Source organism: Stegostoma tigrinum, chromosome 8, assembly GCF_030684315.1.
Source record: "Stegostoma tigrinum isolate sSteTig4 chromosome 8, sSteTig4.hap1, whole genome shotgun sequence".
Taxonomy (NCBI): Eukaryota; Metazoa; Chordata; class Chondrichthyes; order Orectolobiformes; family Stegostomatidae; genus Stegostoma; species Stegostoma tigrinum.
The window spans coordinates 49,518,773-49,536,630 of record NC_081361.1 but is presented as its reverse complement, the minus strand read 5'-3'; the positions used below and the strand labels follow the sequence as shown (position 1 = coordinate 49,536,630).

Sequence of the window (17,858 nt, the reverse complement as noted above, 5' to 3'; positions counted from 1 at the left end):
TATACTCAATGGCCTGGCCTCCACAGCCTACTGTGGCAGTGAATTCCATAGATTCACCACTCTCTGGCTGAAGAATTTTCTCTTTATCTCCATTCTAAAAGGTCTTCCCTTCACTCTAAGGTGGTGCCCTCGGGTCCTAGGCTCTCCTACCGATGGGAAATCGTGTGTCTGCAAAGCATACAGTGCTGTTGATGGAAGTGGGAAGCAGTTATTAGAATATTTTTTGTGAAAGTTCTGCATTTCTAGTGTGCCATATTTTAGTTTTTGCTTCACGTTGTGCTTTTTTAAAAAAAAAGTTCATGAACACTCAACACCATGTGACAGAAGATGAAACTGGTAATTTCATATTGTGCGCAACCTCTCCCTCAGGATCTTTTGCAGCCAGATATGTCCTTGCACAATATTACACAAAACAAAATCAAACCATTGAATGAAAGCACAGAAGTATGAGATTGGAGACAAGTTTCAGTGTCAGACACTATACAATTCCTGTTTTAAGCACCAAAATCCCCTTGTTTGTCACTGGAGCTCTTCCCTAGAATACCTGAGAGAAATTGATCTTCACTGAACTTTCTGTGGCTGCGAGGATTTGGGTGGGTTGTAGAACAGGGTGTTTGTTATTTCTGTTTCATTTTGTGTTACTTTTTAAGATCAAATTTGCCCCCCATCCCCCACAGCAAGTCAAGAAAATGAATTATTACTGACAACCACATTAATAATGTTCAGTTCAAGGAAGCTTTTGTTATTTGTAATAAGATGTGTAAGATTCTTTCTACATGTATATTATCTGCTGCTACAAGGAAGTGGTGGTGTTTTTTTTTACTGAAACCACTTCCTCTGTCAACTCGAGGTAAAGTGTTTTGAATATGAGAGTTTTGAGCTGGAAAGAGAGAGTGTATTGAAATGCTTTGCTGCTAATAGCACGTTGATATGACTAGAATATAAATTGCGATTGCCTTAGTTGGCATCTCCAGAAAGATCTGAGCACCAATTTTAATACAGCATGCCTGTGAGAAATGGCCATATTGGAATTGCACAATCAATGTAAATTCTACCCAATCTTACACTGTATTGACGTCTGACCTTAAGGTGCCTTACCGCCACTGGGTGTGTTAAGTTAAAAATCAGGGTTTCTGTATTCCGAACATATATTGATTGTATAAAATAGACACACACACGCGCATGCGCGCACACACGCGCACGCGTGCACACAAAACACCCGGCGCGCGCGCGCACGGCACACCCGACACGCGTGCGCACAACACCTGACGCACGCACGCGCACACGCACAACACCTGACGCACGCACGCGCACACGCACAACACCTGACACACGCACAACACCTGACACACGCACACACACACTAGCCCCAACATGCGACACTAAGACGTTGGGCAGAGTTTCAAACCTAAATGTTGCCACTTGTATTTGAGGCCAATAAACATTCGTGTTTGAAAGCCTGAGGGTAAATCGCAAACCGGATGGTGTATTTTAAGGACTCCATGTGCATTCTGCACGTGAATTGTTTTGATATGAAAATTGAATCTGATTAATTTTAAGCTGTTCTGTGTTTCTCACTTTCATTTCAGTTTATGCTATCATGAGCTGTACTCCAATGACTAATTTTCTGATGTAAGTTCTCCCAAAACACTTCTGCTCTCCAGAGCAAAACAACAACAGAACTCTTTTAAGAGTTAGTGGAATTTGAAAAGGAAGAACTGTCAGATGCTTTCTGTCAGCTAACTCCAGAATCATACTGGAAAACCTCGAGGTGCAAATCTGTCGGCATGATTCAAATACAGATGCTGACACAAATAGTCATTAGATTGAAATATTGAGCTCATCGCAATGGGGCAGTCAGCAATATCTTGCTACATTGTCAGAAGGTCTAGTAGACCTTAAGACCAAAAACTAACTAAGCATCTACTCTGCTTAAAACATGTTTTATAACACTGCCTTTTTCTCCCTATTAAAGTTTGCAATGAATTTGAAAGAGAAAAATAAATTGAAGAAGAGCAAAAGCAACAGCAAAAAGAGTAAGCCTGGTGAAAACAAAGGACATCCAAGTGAAGAGTGGAATCTCTTTTCACACTTCTATGAAATCACACATATTGTCATAAAAGACGCCACTGTCGTCATCAATAAACAAGACAACAAAAAGCTGGTAGGCTATTTCATTATTCTCTAGTTGTCACCCAATCTTATTTACTATTGCTGGATTACCTTTGTGATATCAGTCATTCTTTATTCAAATATTCCGACACTAAGGCTGTAGAAAGGGGGAGAGGTAAATCTTGCAGTCAAACTTGGTTTTATCTTTTTTTAAAAAGCAGACAGGCACCTTTTCAAGAAGGATCACTCGACAGTGATCTAGGGCAGTAAATACTAGTTAGGCTATCAAGGGAAATAAAACAAAGGGAACTAAATGATGTTTAGATCCAGACTAGTTACAGTTTAACACAATGGCACTGGAGGCTTGAGCCTCTCAATAGCCTGTTCCGTGTTCAGTGTTCTTAAGTTTTATGTGCCACATCCTATGACTGTTCAATTTTTTTCTGAAATGAAGTGAAAATGTATTTCCAGTAACCCCACTATGTCCCATTATGTTGAATGAGTGACTATTGGAGGTGTCAGTTCTGAAGAGAGACTCCAGCTATATATTTGAAGTGCTTGTATTTTATAATGTTGCTACTGAAAGGATACGCATTTAGAATTTGAGCAAGTTTCTACATTTGGTGAGTGGCATGTGAAAGGTTTTCACTATAAATTGGCTATAACTGCCAAATTCAGAATGGAGGAGAGCAAGAAAGAGGCAGAGAATACAAAATTTTTCAGGTGGATTTCCTGATCAACCAGCATTTGAAAATTCGCGCTATGAAATATTCCACCCGTTTTCATCACACAGCAACTGCTCCCAGGCATTTACACAGTAAAGTTCCCACAGCTCTCTCCTGGCTTTCTTCAAAATTGTACTCTGTCTACTTGCATCAGTGCAGAATGTCTTCTACTATCAACTGCCATTCCAAATGACTTTTGCAGTCGCTATAACCATGGTGCAGCAATTCTTGACTTTCTTAATGTCTGTGTAGGCTTTGGTACAGTTGATTCTCAAACTATATACCTCTGTTATTTAGCAGAGTTGGACTGACCTATAATGATCATGTTGCCAGAGCATCCGACAGCGGTAGCTCCGCTCCTTATCCTTTTACCGTTACCTCTAGAATCCTCCAAGAATCTATTCTTGGCCCTCTTCTCGCTAATCTATATGCTGCCTCTCAGTAACATCATGTGAAGACCACATTCACTAAGCTTATCCCAGTCTTCCTTCTGCACCAACTGTCTAAAATTTTCCACTATCTCCGTTGTCTGTCTGCTTGTCCAACATGCAGTGCTTTGTAATTTTCTCCTATTAAAAATTGTGGATTAAAACTTCAGTGCCTTCCATAAAATCAGTACACACAATGTCTGCTCCATCCCCCTTCCTTGCTTGTGTTCTCCAGTTGAAGGCAATTATTTACAACCTCAGGTCCTATTTGACTTTGTGTTAAACTTCTTCATGTATTACCCATCAGAAGGACTGTGTACTTGCATGTCTGTAGCTTCACCTGTCACCAACACTTTAGTTCACCATTTCGTGAAATCACCTAGTATTTCTCCTAAGTTTAATAGCCCAATGTTCTTCGAGCAGGTTGTCTATCCTCCATATTTAGCTTGTCTTAAGAATGCAGCAAATCCTATTCACCAATCACTCCCGTGCTCAACAGTTTGCATTAGTTTCTATGCTCCATGTTTCTAATTTGAAATGCTCATTGTTTCGTTTAAATCTCTTAATGTTAATGTAAGCCTCTCTATTTTTATAACCTCAAGCACCATATTCCTCAGAAATTGGTTCCTCCAAAACTGACCACCTTTCTATCCTAAAATACTTTCATACCACCTGCTTGTTGTAAAGCTGTCTCAATTTTCTGTTCTGACAAAGCAGTAGAAGGGCAAATTAGCACTTATTTTGTATGCCTACCACATTTGAATTTTACTGCCTATGGTAGTACCTTTTTGGTTTCAAGGTTTGTTTTAAAAGTTTAGTGGTAAATATTACATTCTTGCAACTCTTGGAATTTAGTTGTAGAAGTTGAATCTGATACATGGAACATGTAACAAGAACAATAATTATTTTTTCACTTTTCCTCTCCAACTCAAGGGTTCATTCAGAGGCACCATGGTGCCATTGAGTCTCAAGTATCTTGCCTACCTTCTCCATATGTGAATTTGGAAAGCTTTAGATAGAAATTATTGTTGATAACATTACAATGGAAATGTTTAATCCATTTTGTCTAATTCTCCAATCTATCACTTTACCAAAAGCATTAGATTGCTTAAAATAAATGGGTTAATGCCACAATTTTTAAAAAAAAGCAGTGAAGTTCAATATATGTGCACTTAGCATTTTTATATAAATATCCGTAACAGGAAAGTAAATGTCGATGGGCTGCTTAATCAAGTAGGATTTTGTGACTGAGTTCAAACGTGCCCACAAATGCACTTTTCTCAATATAATAAGTTAGGGACATGAATGCTAGTTGCAGCCTTTGTGGAGTCCGATTTTAGTGCTCCATTGTTATCCAGCTGAGATTATTTCCAATAGGTTTCTAATTCTGTCTTGCATGATCTCATTCAAACCTGTTTGGTGGACCATTAAGTCAACAGAATAACTTCACTATATTTTTCTTAAAATCATTTTCAAAACTCATATCACAATGTAACTCATCAACTATCCAACTTCACCACCATAATCAGAAGCCAGCTTGAATACAGTTTTCCCTTATTTTTCACACTGGCTTTAAAAAAAAACCCGTATGATTAATGAATATGTCGTCCCACATTGGGCACATTTTAAAGTAATTATGTCCATTTCTAAAATAAGTTAAAAGCTTTTTGGGTGAATTTCGTGTTTTAGGAGCTGAAGCTGTCCTCCTATGAAGAAGCTCTTTCCCTGGTGTCCTTGATTGATGGTTACTTCCGATTAACAGTAGATGCCCACCACTACCTGTGCACAGAAGTGGCTCCTCCATTAGTGGTGCACAACATTAAAAATGGCTGCCACGGACCGATACGGTAAACTGGAATTTAAAATATTTTTCTCGCTCTCTCTCGGTTTTTTTGTAAAAATTGTAGAATTATTTTAACTTACAGTTGATAATGTGGAAGGAATATGATCACGTTGAGTTGAATAATCCTTCTGTTGAAGTGTCTTTACACACACCAGTAACAATCTTCTCCACTTTCACAATCACTCTTCCCTCGTTTAAGTTGTTGTTTTCCTCTGTCCTTTTCAGACATATGTGCTATTCTACAGCCTTTGTTTTCAGTTACATATCCCAATATTTTAAAATAAAACCAGCACCAGTTTGACCATATAAAAGAGAAGTGCAACAGAAGATTGGTGACTTGATGTTTAATTAGATACACAACTGTCAACGTGCTTTCCAGTAATAGAATTACTTTCCTCCCTCCTTGTGATATAGTTTCAGGAATTAAATACTTCATCGTGTGTATCAAATCCGGAGAAATTTTATTTACCAAATCAACGTCAATAACTTGGATCTATTTAGCACTTGCAAATATGTATCTTTCACACAAGTTGTGAGAAATCATTTGCTTCATGAGATGGATTGTGGTGCTTTTTAAAGTGGAGGCAGATGGATTTTAATTATTGGAAAAGGGGAATTTGAGGGAGGAAGCCTGCAGTCCAAGGCTTCACTCCTTATTGTGGTTTGGTATGGGGTAACTTACAAAATATTGTCACAGGAATATTCAAAGATAGTGCAATGACTGTCAAACGGCTGGAGAAGATAACACACAAGCCGACAAAGACAACTTGTGTATGAAGACTTGAAGTTAATGTGTCGGGAAATGGAGCCAGTGTAGGTCAATGAATAAATGTATGAGGCAGAGCTTTACACAGGTTACATTTCTAGATAGTGATGAAAGTAGGACTGCAAAGGGAGCACTGGAAGGGGCAGAGGTGGCCTGTATGGAGTGAAGCAGTTGTTGTGATGAATGGCCTGAAACTATGTTCAGGATTAAACAGGGTGCTAAAGCTACAAGCGTTTTTGATCTCTCTCTTCTGCCATAACACTTTTTTGTGTCCCTTTTCTACTAATGATTTTGATGACTTTCTCTGATGATATTTATCAATAGCTGTCATCTTGTATAAGAACACTATTCTCTAACTTCTTAATTTTTAATTTGAGCCCTTTGCTAATGTCTGATTTAACTTCAGCCAATTCCATGTTTCTAAATGTCCAAGGAAAACAGGCCAAATTCCTTTTAACCTTTCTTTCTAACATTATTAAATGTGGACCATAATTATGACCTCTTCACAATTTATTCTTATCAGTACTGAATATGCTATCAACAAGTTGAAACACGAAGGCAATGAGGATGGCATGTACGTGTTGCGTTGGAGCTGTACAGATTTCAACCACATCCTCATGACAGTTGCATGCAGTGGAACCACTGAGGTAACAATTGAAAGAACTCTGTTGAACAATTGATTTGTCACTTTCTTTCTCATCTTAAAGGAAGGAAAGTTTGGGATTGTAATTCATATATTAAAGGTAGTCTGTCAGATCCTTTCGTTCTAAGAAGTAAGTCAAATTTCCAGACCCATTTGAAACGTGGGCTTCAATTCCCACTCCTGAGGTGGGTAATGCTCGTTGGCAAATTTCCTTTCATCAAACCCATCTCAAGCAAAGTCATCCCAGCTGGTAGGATCTCTGATCTATTGGGCAGCTGCGAGATAGAGCTTGCTCCTGGATTGAAGGCACTGACAGGGGCTACTTAGTATTGAGGTGGCTGTTTTAATTTATTCATTTCTCGGGGGCTTTATCATGTTGTTTGCACATATTTTAGGCCCTTTGGCCCTTACCTACTACCCATGCCCCATTTGTGCCAACTTGTGTCTCCCATTCATCTACATTGACCATCTTACCTCCCATAGTTGAAATCATACCTGCCACCCAACGTCATGGTCTGTTGTAGCCCTCGTGGTCCATGATAGCCTCAACGTCAATTTAATGCCAATCATCAGCTACTCTTTCCTCAGACCCTGGGATCTGTGTTGAGCTGAAATAAAATAAAGTTCTAAATGTTTGCTGGAGTCTTCGCTGTAGTAAAGAAAACACTTGCTTTCATGAAAGACCATTCAAAATCTTTAAATACCCTCAGATAATTAAATCTATATAAAAATGAACAGACTGTTGGATATAACTTTGCATCAAACACATATCCTTCAATAATGACTCTGAGCTTTAATGGAGCTGGAATCCCTGCTGGAATAATCATAAATCCTAGTAAACAGCCAAGCATTAATAATGATAGCTCCTAGGTTAACCTCAACAAACAGTTCTTATAAATGCTAGGTTAGATTATTTTCACATCTATTCAGTCAAGCAGCCCTTGCTTTGTAATGTATAAAAGACTGGGGATTTTAAAAACTTCACAACTTGACAATTCTACAGACCTTCGATGCACTTCAAGTCTGCTTATGACTACTCTGAAAGTTTGTACCCCTAACACTGTAATTTAAAGCTCCTGTTCCTTTGAAACTGAGGTCTGTCTCACCTCAATATTAAATGAAAATGTCCCAGCTGAGTTCTGGTTTCCCATGTGTGTGAATCATGGCCCAGACCTTTCCATTTGTGGGTAAAATGGGATCCCTGGGAAATGGGTCCAGGACTTCACTATACAAGACCCAGTCATAATTTTAGACAAATCAAATATAATGAATGGGTCTTTGTCAGAGATAGCACTTTTTACTAATAACAATGAATTGGACAGGTAAAAATGTCGTCTTATCTGTTCTCAGTATGAGTCCTGAGATCTGCCCATGGTGGATGATGGATGATTTGTGATTGTAGGTGTATGGGTCCTGTTGGGCGGAGGACAGTTTGGCATTGGTATGAGGGCCTGAATGGGGTGAGCTGAAAGTATAGGTTAACATGGAAGTTTTGTAGGAGGGGTGCAGCACAGAGGTTGGGCAAATATACATTGATTATCAAGGAAAGTATGAGTTTGTGGGGGAGGACATTAGTTGACATGGATGGGACATTGAGTACATTGGGGAGGGAGACTGTAAAGGGCTCTCTTCTTGTTCTAATGCTTGTTTAAAAACCTCTGGCAGAGTGCCAGTATATCAAAGCAGGCCATTCACCCAGGGCCAACAGTTTCTCCCGTAGCTCAGTGTAAGAACTTACAGCAACCCCAGCTAACTCAGAACAAAAACTTGATATTACAGGCAATTTTCCAGATTGGGTTTGTGCAGCTGTGAACTATCCCAACTCTTGGGCAAGGAAGTTCAATCTGTTTCATACCAGCTCCAGAAATGTTGCACTTCTGCTTTGATAGCAACTTTGCTAGTTTTTGTTTTAGTTGGTGAAAGTCCAACTGCTGTTGCACAGGGATTTTGTGTTTATTCACCCATGGGACATAAGCATCACTGACTGGTCAGCATTCATTTCCAGTTCCTAGTTGCCCTTGTGAAGGTGGTGGGTAAGCTCCTTTTTTGAACTGCTGCAGTGCACATGCTGTAGGTAGAACCAGAATGAGGATGGATTACAGTTCTGCTGCTGTTAGCCGACAGCGCTTCGGGAATACCCAGTTCTGAGCTGCTGGATCTGTTCAAAGTCAGTCCCATTTAGCAGAGTGATAGTGCCACATAACACAATTGCATGACTTGTCTTGTGTCACCGTGACTTAAAAAGCACCATTTCACAACTATATAAAGCATCCAGTATAGCAGCACTACTTATTATTAAGAGAAACAATATTATTGATTTCACTGTAACATTGGGTAATATTGGTAAAAGGGTGAAATTAGTTTCTAAATGAGTGCTGGGTTGTCTAAAACTCCTGTCTTAATTGCTGACGAGCATGATCTGAACTTGCTAGACAGTGTTAAAATAGTCACCTCCACATGTGATGATTAGACATCATTTCCAGAGACTGTATATGTGAGTACCAACCTCCATGGAAGATGGCTGAAATAAAGTGGCATGTTTAGGGACCAAGTGAGAGAGTGCTGCATTTGTGAAACTGTGCACCAGGGATCCTGATGGAGATCTAGAGGTGAGAAATTTATGCTGTACCTGCAACAAGGAAGCTGTCCACTTTGACCTTGCATTCCCCTCTGCTGTATCACCTGGAGCAACTCTCCCTAACTTATTGCAGACTAAAAGGAGAAATCTTTTCAGCAAGTTGCTAGTAACCATGGTGACTCCAATACTTGCAAGAATTTGGGCAGTTTTAAGAATATGTCAGGATTAACAAAGCACCCTGCATACAGGAAAAATTAGATAGCATTGATTTGTTTAATTACCAGTGAGTACTGGTGTTTCACCTTTCAGACTGATGGGTCAGAAAAAAATCCATTACCCAAGTAATGCAATCCAACACTTTTTCCTTTGATTTGGAGAGGGGAAGGGGGTAGGTTAGTACTATTGAATTGTTCCTGCTGGAGGTTACAAACAGTGAACCTTGTAAGTTCCTTCACCTGAGTGAATCAGAAGAAGGAGTCACATTAAGTACAGTTGTCGCTTGTTCTAAAACATTCAAGGACATGTGTATTTTATGACAAGCACAGTAGATTTGTAGAGAAGTGAGTACTTTTCACAGGAAACATTTTCACCATCCTCAAACTTTCCTGTTTATGAAACAGACGGTAACAAACACTGTAATTAATCACACAGATCAATTTTTTTTTCTTCAAGTGCATTGATTTCCATGATGGAAGCAGCGGTTTGAGACCAACAAAGCAGTATAAGAACTTTCAGATCGAAGTGAGTAAGGATTTAGGTTACAAGCTGCATGGCTCGGAGAGCTATTTCACAAACCTTAAGGAACTCATGAGTCATCTCAAAGGTCAGATTCTTAAAACTGAGGATGTAAGCTTCCAGCTGAAAACCTGCTGTCCACCAAAACCAAGAGGTGAGTATTATAGAAGCTGCCTGAATTATTACGACCCTTAATTAAGAAACCATGTCCATCATAATTGGAACTCTGTTTGAAACCCTCCACTGAGATTTCTGTCCTTGCATGTGTACAAAATTTGGTCTCCTATTCATTTCACAAATTATACATTATTTGACTATGACCTGCATAAACTTTCTGTCCATATTGTCCTCGAGCTATCTGTAGCCATTGATATAGTTGAGCATACAGTCTTGCCACAACACCCCTCCATTGTTCATTCTTCATCCCTGCAATGGCTTCTGTTCCCATTCCTACACTGTTACTTGTGGTAAGCCAAAGATCTTGGTCCAATCCTGTTCCCCATCTATATGTTGTTTCTTGGTGACATCATTCAAAATCTTGATATTTTATGCATGCATGATGATGAAACCAAACTTCATTACCAGCACCAGCATTCTCAACATGTCAGCTGTCTGTAGGTTGGTACACTTCTCAAATGTTGAGTACCAGATGAGAAGCAATTTTCTTCAAATAAATCTTGGGAAAACTGAATTCATTACCTATTGGTCCCACCACAAACTCTACTCTCTTGCAACTGACTCTGTCCCTCTCCCTCTCAACTGTATGAGATTAAACCTAGCTGTTTACAATCCTGGCATCATATTTGATCTTAAAAGGAATTTCTAACCATATGTGTAAGACCACTTAATTCCAACTCTGCCCTTGCCTCAGCTCATCTGCTGCTGAACCACTCATTCATACCATTATTAGTTAATAGAAATAGCAGTTGGTGTACTGAGAGTGAAGTACTGAGAGATTGCTGCACATCTGGAGGTGCTGTTTCTTGGCAAGATGTTAAAAGAAGACCCATGTGCCCTTTTAGGTCGACACAAAATTTTAATGGTACTATTTTCAGGGAGAGCAAGGACCTCTCTCCTGTATCCGGGTGACTAAACCGCAGGCAACATCACAAAAGTAGATTAACTGGTTATTATGACATTGCTGCTTGTGACAGTTGCTGGTAGCAAGTTGGCTGCATTTCCTACTTTACAGTAATGACTACACTTCAAAAATACTTCATTGTCTTTAAAAATTTTGCTGCATTTTGTGATCCTGAAAGGCACTAAAATAAAAGTCTTTCTATCTTTTACTTTCACGTAGTGGTACAATGTAGATTTTTAAAATTTTCTTTGGCACACATCATTAATCAATCATGGATGGTAGGCATAAGTTACAAAGTCTATCTATAGAAGTCTGTATCTGACCCGTCTGTAATATCCACGATGTATCAAACAGTTTCTTTACAAATTTAATAGCTTACCATGGTCACTAATTGCTACATTATATTGAGAACAGATTATTTTAGAAGATTTACTTAATTAATTTGCACAATGTTTTTACTGTGATTTAAAGATGTGAAGTGGATGACTAAATTAGGTAATGAGTGTGGTCAACAGTACTAAATTCTCTCCATTAAATATTTAATGTTTTAGTTCAACTTTGTTTTGTGCATAGGGGTCTGAGGAATTTGTTTTGTTTTGTGTGCTTGCTGCAAAAGGAAACTCCTTATCAAAATATCTTGATCTGCCTGACCTTTAGATGTGGCTGGTGTGATTTTCTGCACCCTGTCAGCTGTATTTCAGAATCCTTAGTTATTTTCGTGTCAGAGGTTTATTTGGATAATTTGCTTAAATAACTACTATCTTCCTTGAACTCAAACTCAAATTCAGGAAACCGTCAAATGTAATATATTATACTTAGTCTTTCATATTTGAAAAATATCATTGATCTCCTCACCTCCCACACATCTTTCTGCCTTAAATTTTTGAGAATAATTTTCATTGCAGAAGGGATGTAGTTAATATGGTCTTGCCATGTTTACCAACATTCTGTTTACGGGTTGACTTGAACTGGAATTTAATATTTCTATTGTTTCTTCAGAGGAAACGACTAGTTCATTATGTTGTAAATTCTAAGCTAATATTCTGAAGACTATGAACACTGTACTTGTCCGTATTCAAATCTATATTTAAATCCAATGCGGTTTAGCCCTCCTTCGCAACCCACTATTCATGGCTGTTATTTCTGCATAACTTCACACATGGAGCTATAATATGCATTGAGTATTGATTTGTTAAAATGAATTGCCAATAAGTAATGTGTAGTCTGTATCTAGATTTGTGGGTTGACAACGTACTAAGCCACATGTGTGCACCTTTCCTCCTTTGAACCCACACATAGAAACCAACATACTCCTCAAGCCCACACACACATATGCAGTCCCACACGTACGCCCACACAGTCCTTTTAACAGGCGTACACATGTTACATTTTGAACTTTAAATTATCTACGCTTATAGCTGCAAAAAAAAATACACGAGTGCAGAGAAATCATCTGGGCCGGTGCTCACTAGAGATACAGTTATTGTCGCAAGTGCAAAGTACCATGGTGAAATCTCTTTAACCTAAATTGGTCTCGACTGACCTTTCGACTTAAAAGTTCAATTTGCTTTAGATACAAATCAACAATTCACATGACTACTCAGTTGATGGTGTATCATGGCGTGCTGTACATTTAGGTCATCGCAGATCTGTGGCACAATTCCATTCGACCCTTAGCTCTTGATACTGTTAATAAAATTCTGTCAATGTCAGTCTTGATAATTTCAGTTGACCCAGTATCTTGCAGTTCTTATGTGAAAAGCTCTTTCCTCATTTCACTCCTGAATGACTTTTAGCTCAAATTTTAAGATCATACTTAGTTTAATTGGATCCCTCCACCAAAAGAAATAATTATGATGTACTTACCCTATTCAATCCCTCCTAAGACTTGAAGCTGACTGTACTCAAGGGAGTACATGCCGCATTTGGCAGTGTCTCCTCATGATTTAATCATGGGTGACAATCTGGTGAAACTGGTAAAATTGTCCAAAATGGAACTTTCATCAGCTTAGAGTTTAACTGTCTGTACATCTGCCACACGACTTACTCACCATTGCGTTCCATTATTTGATATGAAGGATAAGATTCATTAGCCCTATTGATTGTTTTCTAAATTTAGTAGTTCAGCTTTTAATAATCTCAATTCTTGGATATCCAAATCCCTTTGTTCCCCCATAGTTTCTAGTTTTTCAGTGCAAAGAAAATATTCTGCTTGTCTTTCCTGAATCCAAAGTAGATGACCTTCTACTTTTCCACATTGAATTCCAATCAGCTACAGTTTTGAGCACTCATTTAGTGTGTCTAGCTCCTGTTGTATCTCCATTTGTGTTTACACAACTTAACTATGCCTCCTAACCTAATAATACTTCTACATCTTGATCACAACTATTAAATAATTGTAGCATAACTTTATAGTTTCCATTCTTCCTTGTATAATGGAGTTGCAGAGTCTGCAGTTTTCCAATCCCAGTAGTTCCAATTTTCTACTTACAATCAACCCAATCAATCCTCCCCTTATCTTCCCATATGCCACAGATATTTTATTCATTTTCTTTGAAAATGATACAAAGTACTCATTTAACAAGTTTGCCATTTCCATATTATACATTAAACTCTCAACCAAACCTTATGATTAATGGCCTACATTTCTTTTTACTCTCTGATTTTACCAGCATTAAAAAGTACTACTGGCTGCTTTGCAAGTTACTTGCAAACATTTTTACACTTTATTGTATCTCTCAAATATTTCATTTATTTATATTCTGTATCCCTTTGTTACTTCATCTAGTCAGAGTTGACTGGTTTTGATTGTACTTGTCTGTTAAGTGTATTAATTTAGTTTGATATGGGCCTTACATTATTGTTGCTCACAGTTGTTTCACTGTGGCCCCAGAGCCTTTGACTTTTAAGGTTATATAGTAATTATATATTGTAACAAAAAATGTATTTGAATACTTTTTCTGGTTTTATGTCTGTGGATTATTTTATTGTGGTCACTTTTTTTACATCCTTTCCAAACTTTCTTTCATTTTAAAACCTTAGATTGTGTGTCTCTCCTCCATCTCAGCCTTCATTAAATTCTGCCATCTTACATTTACTATTCACAGGATGTTTCCTTAGCCCGATTGTTACTCGTCCCTGAATCTAGTATGGCTTGTTCCCGTACTGGTTCTAAAACAGTCCTTCCTGAATGCGTTCAGCCCTGAAGAAACTCATTGACTGTATTTAGTTTAATTTGCATCTCCTAATCTATGTAAGAACTAAGTCTCCCATTATAACTTATTGTTTTGCGAGCTATTTCCATGATCCCTCTCTTTGTCCAACTGTCCCTGTCTAACACTGTAGATTTCCACAAAGACCATAAGGTCTCAGGCACCCCAGAAATTTAGTCTATAAGTTGACCCAACTTGAGCAGAAGCAGCTCCCACTGAAATCTTGCATTCTGAACTGTTTCTTAGTTCTACTTTTGGTTCCGTTACCATTAGATGTTTACCCTTACTGAGTCAATTCTACCCACTTATGTGATGCTGTGTTTCACAATATAAAGCAAGTCTGTTCCAAGCTGAGTGGTTAAAATTACTTGTTGGACCATGATTATGCAATACAAAGCAACAAAGTGAAACGAGGTAAACTGCATGCAGTACCACAGTGGTGCATTTATACTTTAGTTTTGGCGAAGAGCTAAATCCAAACTTGCAACCTAGATCAGAGTCTGGGCCTGATTTCAGTCCTCAAGGAAGTTATGCCAGGCCTTGTTTGGGTTGGAGTTTCATACTGTTTTTATTTCACACCACAAAGATTGTAAGTCTCATGAAGGTTTAAATTTAACCACTGTTCATTGTTTAGGGAGTAGAATTTGGAGCATTTATTTACCAACTGTATTCCTGAATTTAGTATCTAGCACAGATACTGAAACAAATAGCCTGAAGCTGGTGGCTATTAGAAATGCTGCTTTAAGGAGATTAGTGTCATTTTTAGTGGTGTGAGCAGGCATCGGACTTGCTAACAAAATAACAAAGCATTTCATCTAAAAGTTTCTGGCTCCTAAATAACATGTACCTTACACATACAGTCTGCAAATCACTGATCAGTGGTATAATTTTTCACTTACTACTTATGATGTTTATATGCAAACAAGCAATGAGAATGCTTCAAGTGAACAGTTTCCCACTGTGTACACCCAGATGCAGCATTTAACATTTGCAAAGTTAGGCAAAAATGAGGCAGAAATTAAAGCTTCCTCTAGTCTGTTTTCAAAAATACACCTTCACAGTGGCCTGTGAAGAGCACTCTGGCCTTGCTCAGCTATTTAGTAAAAACTGTTTTCCTGTTGTTCCAGTTGATGTCATTACAGGATAAATTAGATCGCAGATTGAAATCTGGCATGATGCATCATTTTTTGGTTCGAGCAAGATGATTAGAAAAGCAACACTGAAACATAATCGTGTTTTGCTGTAGATTTGGTTTCAGCAATAAACAAAAGTTTACTATATGAAAGAAATGAAGACAAAATAAATTAAACTCTTTGCATATAATACCTGTTTAAAGATTTAGAAACATATAGCAAACAACAACCCACAATCCGTCCCCACAGAATATTATAGTACTCAAACATCAGACATAGAATTCCCTCCCGGTCATGTCGGGTTTGACTTAGCTGTGGCTTCAATTCACCAGTCTTGTGAATTTGATTGCTTCTTCCTTGAGCCTTCATACAACTAAACATAGATTTTCTCAGCTTTAAATAACTCCATTCAGGATTTTGTCACCTGAGTTCTGGTCACCTCATTACAGGAAAGATGTAGAAGCATTAGAAAAGGTGCAGAGGAAATTTACCAAGATGTTGCTTAGAATGGAGGGAAGGTCTTACGAGGAAAGATTGAGAGAGCTATGGCTTTTCTCTTTAGAATGACAAAGGATGAGAGGTGACTTGATAGAGATGTACAAAATGATCAGAGGTATAGATAGAGTAGACAGCCAGAGACTTTTTCCTAGGGTGGAGGTAGCTTTTACAAAGGGACATAGTTTTAAAGTGAAAGGAGGTAGATATTGGGGAGACATCAAAGGTAGGCTCTTTACTCAGAGATTAATAGGGACATGGAATGCATTGCCGGAGAGGGTAGTGGAGTCGGCCTCATTGGGGCCACTTAAGTGGCTATTAGATAGGCGTATGGGTGATAGTATATGGTAGGGGTGGAAGTTAGACAGACCTTAGGTTTAGGGTAAAAGTTCAGCACAACATCGTGGGCCGAAGGGGCTGTACTGTTCTATGTTCTGTGTTCTATTTTACACTTCTGATCTGGAGTTTTGAAACGAAACCCCTGACACTGATATAACCTATTCTTAACAGTTATAAATTGTCTCCCTTTCTCAGGGGCAAAAGTTTTTCACATCTAGCATCAGCCAAATGTGCCAAATTGAAACCCAAAGCTTTTTCTAAGTTATGAGTTTATCTCCTATTCAAAAGAGAGGACATGGTGGTTCTAGTAGCGTGATTACCTGGATCAATAATCTTATGATGTTCTGGGAAACCACGTTCACTGTTTGTAATGGCAGAAGGTGAAATTTGAATTCAACAAAAACTTATAATTAAGAATGAATGCTGAGCATGAAACCATTGTTGATTGTCAGAAAAACCCGTCTGGTTCACTAATGTCCTTCAGGGAAAGAAACCTGCTGTCCTTATGTGGTTTGGCCCACGTGACTCGAGATCCACAGCAAGTGGCTGGTTCTTAAATGCTCTCTGGGCAAATTAGGAACAGATAATAAATGATGGCCCAGCCAGCGACATCTGCATTCCATGAACAAAAAAAAATCAAACCCTGACTGAACTAAACAGTTAGTCTAATGTATTACTTTTGGAAAACAAAACCTCATAACACACCAGGAACACGCTCTCATTATTTTTATGTAAGATCACTGTGGCTACATATATCTACAAGTTTATCATTAAACTCCCCCAGAGACAATGACCAAACCCACATGCCACTAGCTCAAATCCAAACTTTTAAAATCTTGCACCTCTCAATGTCATTAACACATATGTACCTTTTTAAAACAATGACATCCTCTTACTATATTTTATAATTGCATGCTACCTAACTTGCTTTGTTCTCCATTCTTATTCAAGGAAAATGTTTTGTTCACTCCTGGTGTTTTCGGACGTGTTGCTGTTGGCTACAGTTAAATAGCTACAGCTACCAAATATGAGGGTGGGGGGTTCCTCTGGGTACTTTTTTATATGTGATGAAGAGATCAGAAACAAGTCTCCATCCTTAATACAGGAGTTAATTTCATAAACTAAGACTGTGTAGCCCTGTCCTTCCTTCCTGACCTTTTATGAGATGGGCAACGCTGGAGCAGAGGCTTCTCGCTGTGGATGTGGGTTGGTCACAATTACTGTTATGTACTCTGGCACTGTCCTGTAGTCCAACAAAAAACCCAAAAACACTCCTTTGGCTCTGATTGTTTACATGACTCTCTCTCTCCCACGCACCCAACTCCCCAATACCTACACACTTTCTTATTTTCTCTTCCTGTCTTTCCACATTTTCACCATGTCACAATGTTTTCCCAGAATCTTGGCCCATCTGGTTGTGCATATCTTGACTTTTAATCACTTTTTGAGGAGGCTAGTGAGTTAGGATGTGTCTTCAACATTCATTCCCTTACTGTCTACAGATTCTCATCCAATCATTATGTCATGGGTGTAAAACATCACAATCTGAATAAAAAGGCATATCTAATTATGGAAAATACAAATCAGTGAGTCAAGGAATTTCTTTTTAAGAAAAGTAATTAGTGTAGACCTTGGTCCTTGAAAAGGTTTAGACTTGTAAGAACTTGGGGCTTTATCAAAGCTGTTCAACTCAGCCTGTCATTTAGATTTTGTTTAAGGAACTGACAAACATTTACAGTTTTATTTTCCTTCCTCATCCAAACCCCAT

At 38.4% G+C, this 17,858-nt stretch overlaps 1 protein-coding gene across 4 annotated transcripts in view; it reads left to right on the top strand.

The window, feature by feature from the left end:
* The window catches only part of jak1 (Janus kinase 1), a 146,245-nt gene that overhangs the window by 101,375 nt on the left and 27,012 nt on the right, over positions 1 to 17,858 (top strand). For all 4 annotated transcript variants that reach the window (XM_048538741.2, XM_048538740.2, XM_048538739.2 and 1 more), the window contains 4 exons: positions 1,976 to 2,164; positions 4,955 to 5,112; positions 6,398 to 6,521; positions 9,768 to 9,984. In XM_048538741.2, the coding sequence (XP_048394698.1) occupies positions 1,976 to 2,164; positions 4,955 to 5,112; positions 6,398 to 6,521; positions 9,768 to 9,984 (688 nt within the window). The remainder of the gene's footprint in view (positions 1 to 1,975; positions 2,165 to 4,954; positions 5,113 to 6,397; positions 6,522 to 9,767; positions 9,985 to 17,858) is intronic.